Source organism: Crocuta crocuta, unplaced genomic scaffold (assembly GCF_008692635.1).
Source record: "Crocuta crocuta isolate KB4526 unplaced genomic scaffold, BGI_CrCroc_1.0 scaffold87, whole genome shotgun sequence".
In the NCBI taxonomy this organism is placed as follows: Eukaryota; Metazoa; Chordata; class Mammalia; order Carnivora; family Hyaenidae; genus Crocuta; species Crocuta crocuta.
This window is the reverse complement of record NW_027532166.1, coordinates 2,276,845-2,288,970: the sequence shown is the minus strand read 5'-3', so window position 1 is coordinate 2,288,970 and position 12,126 is coordinate 2,276,845. Positions and strand designations below refer to the sequence as shown.

The 12,126-nt window shown below is 39.4% G+C and overlaps 1 protein-coding gene across 1 annotated transcript in view; it reads right to left on the bottom strand.

Moving 5' to 3' along the window:
• The window catches only part of ERC2 (ELKS/RAB6-interacting/CAST family member 2), an 885,144-nt gene extending 874,950 nt beyond the window's left edge, over positions 1–10,194 (bottom strand). The window contains exon 1 of the mRNA XM_077776719.1: positions 9,464–10,194. Within this exon, the coding sequence (XP_077632845.1) occupies positions 9,464–10,120 (657 nt within the window). The 5' untranslated portion in view covers positions 10,121–10,194. The remainder of the gene's footprint in view (positions 1–9,463) is intronic.
• Between the last annotated feature and the right edge of the window lie 1,932 nt (positions 10,195–12,126).

Genomic DNA, 12,126 nt, shown 5'->3' with positions numbered 1-12,126 from the left:
CAAACCAGACAGTACAAGCCAAGCTATGGGATTATAAGACAGGAAGTAGTTGTACTTTTTCTCTCCAGAATGTTCCCACTAAAAAACAAAATGGCTGCACATCAGTTCCAAGATACAATCAAATGCTGGCTTCATGGAAAAACAGAAGAAATTGCACGTGCCAGAATTCTGTTTGTCAAGCTGCCCTAGCTCTTGGCTGCATGCCCATACTGCCTAAAACCTACTTCCCAAACTTTTGAAAATGCTTTCCACAGCTTTCAGAACCTGACCTTCAGAGCAGCTTTATCTATGTGTGTGTGAAATAGATTTACAATTTTCTATATTTCTGCAAAGCCAAAACCACTTATTGAGTCCAAATGCCAACTGGGGGTGGTGGGAATTTGCACACAGATGTCAGTGGACACCAAAACAACAACACAAGAGCTCCACCTGCAACTAATTATAGAAACTGAAATTGCACTTTGGCCAGTTGAGGCTAGGTTCAGAACCCACCCCATCTGCTTTGGCTGATAAAATCACTCTGTTACTTTTATTCTGTCAACATACACTTGCTTCTTAAAATTCTCTGAGGATGTTTTCTACAGGGAATTATATTAGGCAATGTTTTGGGGGGTGACCATTTCCTCTTCCTTCCCCACTTGGAGCTTGGTTTCAAAAAGTGCCTTTGGCACAAGTGAAATTAAAATAATCTATTCATTGAAATATTCCAAAACATTTTCTCTAGTTGCTTTTGTGTTGTTGCTATCCCATCGCCAAAATAAAGTGATCCAGAGAGAAAATGGAAGATGGAAGTCACTTAACTCACCCTGAATACAGGAATGTTTATATTCCTCCCCCCATTTGCCAAGTCTTTCATAAAATAAAACCTGGGAATAAAAATCTTTAGGGCTACTAATGCAGTGCACATGGCTGATCTTAGGGCTGACTGCAAGAGATTACGGAGGCAAAAACCAGCTGACATCTGTGACAAAGATGTGTATAGTTCACTTCAAATCATTCTCCTACATTCTAGCAAAGAAAGAAATCAACTGTTGGCTCTGTGCCATCTCATCTATCTTCAGAGCCAAAGGAAGTTTTCACCTACCCATGAAAGCCATTTAAAATTGTGATTTTAGTCTAAGTAGGTCATTGCCTAAATCTGGACAAAAGGTTTTCCACCTTGCTGGAAAGGTAGACAAAAGCTACAGTACTCTGAAGAGATGAGGAAGACTATTTCAAGATGAGGAAGGTAGACTTTTTGTTGTTGTTGTCCTTCTAAAATTAAGCATTCCAAATTATGCTATGGTGCTAAACTGGTTTATACTACCCAGTTCTAAATCTGTTCACCTATGTAACATTGGGGAAGGCATACATAAACACTCATGCTTTAAGTAAGAGTTACAATGAAAAAAAAGTTATATACCTATATGATATTTGATTGACTTAATCTCTCAGGGCTCTTAATATGACTATAAACCCTTAAAATATTTGAAGAAAGAGGGTAAGTAAGGACAGCTCAAGTCAGTGCATTGAACATCTGTTTTTGTCCTACAGCATCCCTTTGCCCTTCATCTCAGTTTTTTTAAAGAACTGCCCCTCGGGGTGCCTGGGTGGCTCAGTCAGTTAAGAATCCTACTCTTGATCTCAGCTCATGTCTTGATCTAAGGGTCATGAGTTCAAGCCCTTCATCAGGCCCCATACTTGAAATAAAGCCTACTTAAAAAAAAAAAAAGAAAAAAGAACAGCCCCCTCCCTAAAGTCTAATAGACTCACCAGTCATAGTAACCCCTTCTCACATACCTGCCCCTTGCCCCAGCAATACACACTCACCAAGTCCTGGAGACAGGATATGACCAAGGCAGGACCAAAATCCTTCAATAAATTTTCCAAATGGGAAGTGAAGACAGGGATCTCTTAACCCTTCAGTTATGACCCTGGGGTACTGGCAGCCAAGACCACCCTCCACATGAAAGACAAAAATGAGGGTTACACACAGAGGTAGAGATCAAGAACCAGAGATGAAACAATGAGGAGAGACAAAATCCTGTTACAGTTTGAGGCACTGGATCCAGTTAACCCCAAGCTCAACATCTTAGCCTTTCTGCAATTTCATTGTAAGAACTAATAAATCCCCCTTTTTTGCTTAGATAGGCTTTGAGGTGCTTTTGTGAGACTGTTGCCCAATACAATTAATAAGTACTTTTCTTCAATCTTATGTGTAAGTTCTGTTAAGGTCTCATTTCAGCTCCTGAAATACACCTATTTTTATGGTTATCATGACTGATAATTATTATGAATAATAGTTTTCAACTAATAACTTTCTCTTTTATCAGTTAGGAAGGTATTGAGCTGCAAATAATAGAATACCCAACCAACAGTTACTTAAACTCTGAGGGGCTATTTTCTCACATGACTAGAGGTCTGGACAAGTGCTCAGAGATGGCAGGACGTATGCCTCTGTGCTTGACTTGGCCTTTCTCTCATGGTTACTATATGGCTGACACAGCTCCAGGCAACATATCAACACTCAAGACAGGAAGGAGTGGGAAGAAGCACCATTGGTGACATACATTTACTCTTTTTATCAGGAAAACAAAAGCTTTTCCAGAATCTTTCAGATACCCACTTGGGTTTCATTGCTCAGTTACATGAGATAGAAAGGGAGGAGCCTGACACTGGGCCATTAAACAGGCATCATTAGGACACTCTGGAAGGCCCCGCCACTGAAGGAGCCTTTCACCACACTGAAAGTGCTCATCTACCTTCACAGGTCTCAAAGTTTAATATAGTGCTTCTAGAGCTACTCCTAAAGCAGCCTTTCTCAAAGTGTGGCCTTTAGTTCTAGGAATATTTATAGTTTATGACAAATGGGATTATTTAAAATATATAAACAAAATACCTATAATAACATATATGTTAACATATAGAACAGAATAACAGATATATACATATATATACATATACCTATACATACATATGTGATTTGGCAGGAAGTACAATCCCCTGACCCCACTGACTTTGGGGCTTGACCACGTAACATGCTTTAGGCAACAGAATGTTAGTGGACTTGATATAAACACAGGTTTTAAATGTGTTTATGTGGGTTGGTTGGACACTTGCCATCTGTGACCCACAATAAGATGAATTCATGAAAAGCTTCTATTCCAAGAAGAATATGAATACACATAGAATATATTTGAACTGGACTTTCAGCCTAGAGCCTGATGTCCTGAGTCTAGCCCTGTTCAGCTAAGTTGCAACCAACCTGCAGATATGTGAGGGAGAGGTAAATACTTGGTTTTTTTTGACAGTAGGTTTTGTAATGGCTTGTTACACACCATTACTGCAACAATAGCTGCTTAATAGATGCTTGGTTTAAGATAAAGTTTTATGGACTTTTGGAGGTTAAGCAAACTTAATAATTTTTTTAACTGTAAGAGTTAGAGCATTTCATTTCACATGGGGATATATTGTATTAGTTTGCTAGGGCTGCCAAAACAAAATAGCACAAACTGGATGGCTTACACAACAGAAATGTATTGTCTCACAGTTCTGGAGGCTAGAAGTTCAAGATCAAAGTGTCACCAGGGTTACTTCCTTCTGAGGACTGTGAGTGAAGAATTCAGGATTCTTTCCTTGGCTTGTAGATGGCCATCTTCTCCTTGTCTCTTCACGTGGTCTTCCCTCTGTGCATGTTTATGTCTGTGTCCAAATTTCCCCCTTTTGTTTTTTGTTTTAATGTTTATTTATTTTGAGAGAGAGGGAGTGAGAGAGAGCATGAGTGGAGGCAGGGGCAGAGAGAGAGGGAAAGGGTGAATCTGCTATCAGTGCAGAGCCCAACATGGGGCTCGATTTCACAAACTGTGGGATCATGATCTGAGCTGAAATCAAGAGTCAGATGCTTAACCAACTGAGCTACCAGGTGTCCCATATATTTCCCCTTTTGGTAAGGACATCAGACATATTTGGTTAGGATCCATCCAAATGACCTCATTTTAACTTGATTACCTCTGTAAAAACCCTATTCCCAAATAAAATCACATTATGAGTTATAGGGGATTAAGATTCCAACATATCTCTTTGGGAAGAACATAATTCAATCCATTACATAAGCATTCTTAATTTCCAGGATAGAAGTATCTAGTATATCATGACTCAAGTTTATTTGACCAGAAAATCCCATCTGAAAAGTGTTGTTTTCCTGGATACATTTTGGAAAACTGGCTTTGGGAGATCAATGGATCTCAAACTTAAAGTAGCAGAAGGAATGGAGCCTGAAAAAAGGCACAGGGATAAGACAGATCTCAGTAGTGAATATATTTAAGTCCCATCCACAAACTGGACAGATCTGGACACTCCATGGCTGAGGCATTAATCTCACAAACACCCAGTATTCAAGGTGACTACAGCTGTATTTAACTGTTAGTGGATACCACCTCACAATGCAGCTACCTTGCCACTCTCCCAATAGGAGATAGAATTCATTCTATCACCTACTCTTCATATCTGTACATGCCCAGTGAAATGAGCATTTTAAAACAGAGTTTAATGATCCCATACAAATGGCCCTACAGTTATACAAACAAAACAAAATGATAAAAGAAACACAGAAATGTGATCCATCTCGACCTTTTCAAGTTACAGGCTTAAAATGAGAACCAATAAACCATACATTGAAACTAACTCAAAAACTCATCAAAAACCCATAATAATATTGATTTAGAGAAGATTATTTCCTATTGTGTTAAGCCAGAAATAGAAATTATCACATAACCATTGCTTAAAAGCTGTAAAACTCCCCAGGCAGGTTTACTTACACTTCTTAGGTTACGTTTCCCAATGACCTTGTCCCACTTCTGCACTCACAAGATGGGTAAATATTAGATCTAGTACAATCTCCCAGCGTGTGATGCTATTTATATTCATGCAGATCCTTGGCCAGCCTTGTGCAAATTAGGAAAATGCTCAAAATTGTTTAATATACAAATAATTTGGAAAAAAGTAATCTATTAAAAATATAAAATTAATTATTGCAAAAAATCCAGGAATATGAGAAGTCAATAACTTATATGCATCAAATTATAAGACATAAGTCCTTATGAAATTTCTGAAAATTTCTCCTTTACCATGTTTTCCCTTTGTGATCTCTATCACACAGGTAAATAGATAGGAGCTATAAAGAAAAGACAATCATATAATCTTTTAGAGAAAATTAGGTCACTTTACTTTCCAATAGTTGCATTCTCCTGCCCCCAAAATCCACCCCCAACCCCTTAGGAATTACAAATAGCAAGGAGGCTGCCTCAAGTAGCAGACAAACATCCACTCCATATCTTTTCTTCTCACCTCTCCCCAAATCATTCTACAGGTTTGACATTGAGTTCACATCATTCCAAAGATTAACTGTCTGTAATACTCTACTACCCTCTCCTTCCATTCAAGACAGTACATGATGAAGTAAAAATAAAATGTACAAATGATAACATAAGAGTAACTAGGCACCCATGTACTCCAGTTTATTCAAACATACCAATGATGCCAACTGCCAATACTGTAACTCTTAGAAATAGAATATACTTCTATTCATGCAGCTCTGTGTGGCTGAGAAGTAGGGCCTGGGAGAAAACCTGGGCAATAGGAGTGGGGAGGTAGTCTGAGATGAAATATCCATCCAGGAACCTGAGTATCTACTCTTTGCACATAAGAAATTTGGTCACAGTCACCTACCCATTGTCTCCAAGGTTCCAACAGTCATGTGCTTCCTATAACACAGAGAGGATGCTCAACATCCTCCCTTTGATCTGCAGTTGGGTTCAGCTCCCTTGGACAGAACCACTAGATCTTCAAAATATACCACAAAACAATTCATGAGTGGGAACCCTCTTCAACACTGCACATAAGGGTGAAAGGTTTGCATTAGTAAGCATTAAATTCACAGAACCATGAATTTCATATATGAGAGCACTTTGAGCTGCCTCACCTCCACCCTATGATGGATCTGCTTCCCATTTGTATTCACATAGTATAGTTCAAATGGTTTTAGATCACCTGAATTTAGGTTAGTGAATTTCTAATTATCTGGATACCCTTCAGTAGAACTACATTTGTAGATGCAGTCTCTGGTTGTTGTGCATACAAAACCACAATCAAATGTCCCTTATCTTCTTTACTTTCTTTTCTTCCATACAGAAAAAGTTTCCATGATTTTTTTCTCTGAAGGGAAATTATAGTCAGTTATGGTAAATGGCAGAAACTCTAAACAGCACAAAAAAAAACACTTCTGGGAAAAAGAAATAAATTCCTAATTAAGAATAAAAATCCCAATTAAACTAAATCACATTCTTAATCATTTTATCAGAACTAGTCATTTTTTTCATCTAACACATATGATGATAAGATTATAATTATAGCTCAGTGATTCTCCAAGGAGTCAATGAACCTAAAGTCTTAGACATTGGCATAAACTATACCAAAGCCTTAAAGCCCAGCTCTCTCATTTACTACCGTGGCAAGCTGCTTATTCTCCCAACATTTATTTTTCATCTGTAAAATGAGAAAAAGTCTAGCACCTACCTCAGGTGACTGATGTAAACACTAAATAAGATAATGTACACAAAGCTCTAAGAACAATGCCTGGCACATAGTAAGCCTCCAATAGATGTCTATTGGTAGCAGTAGCAGTAATAACAGAAACAGCAGCAACAGCAGGAATCTGGATTGTTCCCCAAACTTTATTCCATCTAGCTCCATCTTTTGACAAACATAAAAACTCCACTGGTAGAAATTTCCAGTGTTCCTTCATATCTGACTCTCCTTCCTGGAAAGAGGCAAAGACTATACCTCCCAACTCCTTGCAGTTGTGTCACTTCCAGTCCAAAGAGTTGTGAAGCCAATGTGCCATCTCCAGGCACTCCCTTCCTCTGGTGTAGCAACTCTTGAAGCCATGTGCCAAGATGCAGAAAGCCTGGATCCTGAGTCACTGCCTGGAGGAGGGCTGCCCTGGAGAGTCACTTGACCTACTTCATACTTCAGGTGAATAGGAAAGGAATCTTGATGTGTTAAGCCACTCAGATTTGCGGTATGTTGATTACTGCAGCAAGATCTACCCCATCCTGACCAACAGAACTCATATACCTCTAAAAGGGACCCTGACAGAATTCCCAGAGGAGAAAAAGAGGTTGTTAAAAAAAATAACTTGCTTTTTGTAAATATTTACATTCTCTACTTTGTAATACTACCTCATATTGCAAGCAAATTGACTTTTCAAATTCTCCGTGCTTCTTCCTCCTTTTATATTTTTAACCTAAAAAAGAAAATAATTAGATTTTACTTATATTTAATACACAGATTAATACTGAGGTTCTTACTGGATCATATGTCACATGGTCATATGGCACCCATAGTACCCAACATAGCCTGTGATCATAGTAGTTTCCAGAACTAGGAAGGGGTACTGGGAGCACCCTCAAGTACTCAACTGTTTCTGGCTTAAAGCAACAGGGGACAGTTAAGTAGAACTATGGATATTTTCTACTTTAAACTAAACTAACCCTTATGAAATAGACAAGGGGATTAAAATGTTTTTACAATAGCAAAAAGGTTTTGTGTGTCATTAAAATGTACCTCAATATATTATTTGTTTTGTGTTATCACTTCCATATTTACATCTGTGTGAATGTCAGAATAGACACATAATATATTGGCATAATAGCACATCATGTAATTTATAAATAAATATACACTTATAAGTTGGGGTCTGTGCTCAAAAAAATTTAATGGTAGGAGCATAGGGTAAAAGTAACTTTGGAGCTGACAGTTTAAAGAATGGCTTTCACACTTTTTGTCACTACTTACACATCATTCCTAAACTGCTGTAACCATTTTCCAAAGCAACTAAAAAAGAAAACCAGTACAGAACTAGGGAAATCCATATAGCAGTAAGAGGTTCACAAGGACATGATGAACCAGCAAAGTCGGGGGGAAAAGCAGAAATGATAGTGAAGAGTATCAATTTGATTTAAGATTGAAGAACAAAACTTTCTGTTCTAACTAAAAACCACGTTTCCACACCTGAAAACCAGCAAAGGCTCTGTCACATAGTCAAAAGGATAAGGTGATTGCTTTCTACACATAGAAGTAGGACAAAGAGCAGATTCTCATACAGATCAGCAATGCTTCTAAAGATACTTGGACTCCAAAGAGTGGTATCCAGGGAAACAGGAGGGCCAGCAGATAACCCCAAGAAAGGCAGAGAGCTTTGTTAGGCCAACATCCAAACCAATTATTGAAGAATCACTAGTTCAGCCAAGTTAGAATTATCTCAAATTTCTACAGAAAGTTAAATGATATCTGGGAATTTTTCATCCAAATGGCACAGTGCTCTCGATTCCCCATCTCATAGCACTTACCTCACTACTAGTAAGAGGTAAGGCTGGGATTTAACCCCAGGCATGTCAGACTCCAAAGCCCTTATGAAAATGGCAGCAGATAAATGAGCATCACAGAATAGGTAGGATTTGGAAATGGAGATTGGCTGGCCCTGAAAGGGAAGAGGAAGGGAGAGGAGGTGCTAAGAAGGCCATTAGTGAAAGGCAACAGAAAGAGCAAAGAAACAAAGGTGGAAAATCCTGAGTATGTGCAGGAATTAACAAGTACAGTGCAGGTAGCATAGGAAATGTGCAGAAAGGACATATGAGATAAGGCTGGAAAGGCTTGCTCGGGCCTTCCAGCTGATAGTGCTGTCGGCTCAGCCAAAGAAGCAGACTTCACTCTGAAGGCAATACGTAATTATTGAGAGCTTTAAAACAGAGAAATGGCATATAATGCAAGTAGACACTGGGAAAACTAATCTTGCTATGGCATGGAAGATAGATCACAGAAGAGTAAGACAGTGACTTGCACACAGTACATGCTTATTTAGTATGAATGGATAAAAGAAAGACCAAGTTAAAACTTACTGTGTTTCTCCAACATGATACCAACCCCATTGCACCCAGTGCTATGTAATGTCTGGTTTGTTATTTAGAGAATAAATTCCACTCATTCTAGAAAGAAATAAAGCTGCTGTGGCTTCAAAAATAAATCAATTCACCAATCAAATGTGGCTCTCTAAATGTTGCTGTTAAAGTGTCTACTCTTGCAAAAATTGACATTTTCCTCTTCTATGCAGAGAGAAGTACATCTGAGCTGCTGTTGTTACTGCTGAAAAAGAAAAAAAAATTAACCAAGTACAAAAGTTAGGCAATGAAGAATGATTCCTCCCCTTTAGCAACAGGGTGAAAAAGTTATTGGAAAATAAGATCACAAGCTATAATTTCATATTTCTTATGCTCTTTTGTGGTCTCCAAGTCAAACACACACTAAGTCGTATCTTTCTTGATGATGCCAAACTTCCTTCTGCACAGGTCGTGGTGCCATCTGCAAAGCATCAGTTAACTCAGTGAGAGGCCAAGGCTGAAAAACCCTGAGAGGAGTCATAACCTACCTGATTTTCTTCATGGGAAACCCTCATCTGCTCCTTGAGGACAGACATTCTGGCTGCCTCTTCCTTCCTCAAGACTCTCTCCTTCTTGAGCTCGGGACTCCAGAAGGTCTTGATACTGTTCATGGAAGATCCCAACTTGCTGTCCTTGATGTCTAGCTCTTTCCGGAGGAGGTCATTCTCTCTCTGAAGTTCCTTGAGCTGGGCTTGAAGGTCTAACATTGTGCTATCCCTTACCTGCCTCAACATGGAGGGAACCTGGTGGTGGTGATGATGAGATGAGCTAGTCAGACCTCCATGTTGATCCGTGTATGAAAGAACATCTGTGTGGGAAAGTCCAGCAGAAGCAATATTGGGACTACTCCCCATGGCTGTGACTCGGCCTCCATATACAGCTCGATTTGTGGCCCTTCCCAGAGTCATGGTGCCCTTTGGATAAGTTGTTGAAGCCACCCCCTCATGATCACTCAGATACATAGGTCCAGATGTAGCATAGGCTGCATTAAGGGACTGGATATTCTCCATGGACAGTGTCTTGCCTGTTCCTCCACCTCCCCCACTGCTTGTTCTTCTGTGGCCCAAACGAGGAGACCTTGGCAAACGAGGAGATCTGGAAGGGCTACCTTCCAGATTGGTGATTGTTCTTGCACTTCCATACATTTTTCTTCTATTATGAGGTGCTACTGAAGAGAAGGAATGCTATACTAAGTTGGGAGGTAAGCCAGTATTTCCACTATTGGCCAGAATTTTCACTGCATATTTTTCACCATCTGTACCAGAAAAGGACTCCAAACAGAGATCTGAAAAATGAGAAAAAAGATAATCAAAAACAAACTATCATATTTTTAAAAATATATTGATAGATAAAATGGTGATAATGATAGATACATGAACAACAGATAGTCACACTCATATTCATTTTTTTAAATTACCCCACACTTTACTTACTACATGCAAACATTTTGTATATTTCTTCCACCCTGCTCCCAAGTAAGGTCAAAAGTTCTCAGAGCAAAAAATAAACTTGTCTTTCCTTAGGAAAATGAAGCTTCGCATTTTGGTTTGTGCTAAGTGACAGTTGGGACCTCCAGAAAATTCACCATAGAATTCCTCATCATAGAAAACTATAAAATACTCCATCCTAGGGGTAAAACCCCTCCCCCCCATATACAAGTGGCTTGACAGTGACTCTGAGAAGCTTTTGATTCCTAGGATATCAAATAACAGTCAAGCATGTTCTTACTTCCCCATTCTGTACCCATTCCTGACATCACTAATCCATCACAGTCCTCATTTCCACTAAGACTGGAACTCTTCTCAACATAACATTCTAGATGGTTTACCACCAATCAACTGGCATCAACTCAGGAGTTTGAACCTACTGGTTATTTTGGAGCAGAAGAAAAAGAGATGACTCAACCATCAAGACTCCTATATATCTAGCCAGATCCTAAATGCTATTACCAGAGAAAATAGCAATCCTGTCTTTTTCTCCTTTCACACACATCTTTCAGGCTGGTGTTGTGGGACTGCTTTTACATTTTGGTTGACCCAAATATTTACTTCACCCTACCCCACACCTGTCCAGAAATGGTGAAAGAACAGTACACCATGTTAGATTTCCTGGTTCCATACCCCCCAGAGAAAAGTAGTAGAAGTTCTCTGTCATGGTTACTCAAGCACTTTGGTACACAATTTTATGTAACTGGCTTACAGGATTGTGATTATCCCCTTAGTGTTAGGACCCACGTGGCCTTAATGGGGTCCATGATGGCCTCCTGCTCTTCTTAGGGTATGTGTAATATACTTCATTTTTCTTCAGCTTTTTAGACACTAAGACCACAGATTTTGGAGAGGGGTAAACCAAGATTCAGACTTCCACTCTAACACTGCCTAGCTTAGTGACCTTACATTAGGGATGAGCATGTGACCCACATTGGTCCAAAAAGATTTATACCACACATAAGCTGAAACAATTGGAAAACATAATATCTTTTTCAGCTAGAATTTACTTGCTTTGAGGTGCAAGTACTCACTTAGTACTACCGTGAGGAAATGGCTTCTCTGGGAGTGAAGCTAATGCAAAGCAAAGCAGAGCCAAATGTTAGATAGTTTGAAATCAAACCAAGTGACATTACTTGATACCCTGGATCCAGCAGTCACTGAAGGCATATCTGCCCCAGGCTACTTTAGTTACATGCCAGATAGAGTGGCCGCATTAAAGGCCCCAATTCTTTACCCCTTCCTGCATCTGTGTCCTTGGCAGTGCCCTCTCATCTGACTCTGAGTTCAGTCATATGATTTGCTTTGGCCAATAAGGTGGTAGCAAATGCAAAGGAAGCCTGAAGGAGCACTTGTGTATTTATTCTCTTGATCATTTTCCTCTGCAGTACTAATTAGAATATGCCCAATGTAGCTTGCTGGAAAATGAGAAAAAAAATAGAACCAAGGTGTCCTAGCCAATAGCCAACCAACTCAAGACATTTGAGCAAGCCCAGCCAAGATCAGCAGAGCTGCCTAGCCAACCACTAGCTGACCACAGATGCATGAGCAAATCCAGCTGACATCCAATGAGCCCCATACACTCATGGACTAAAAAAATACTTCTTAGTATGTCACTGATGTTTTGCAGTTGGATGTTCTGCAGCACTTCTAGAGCAACAGAC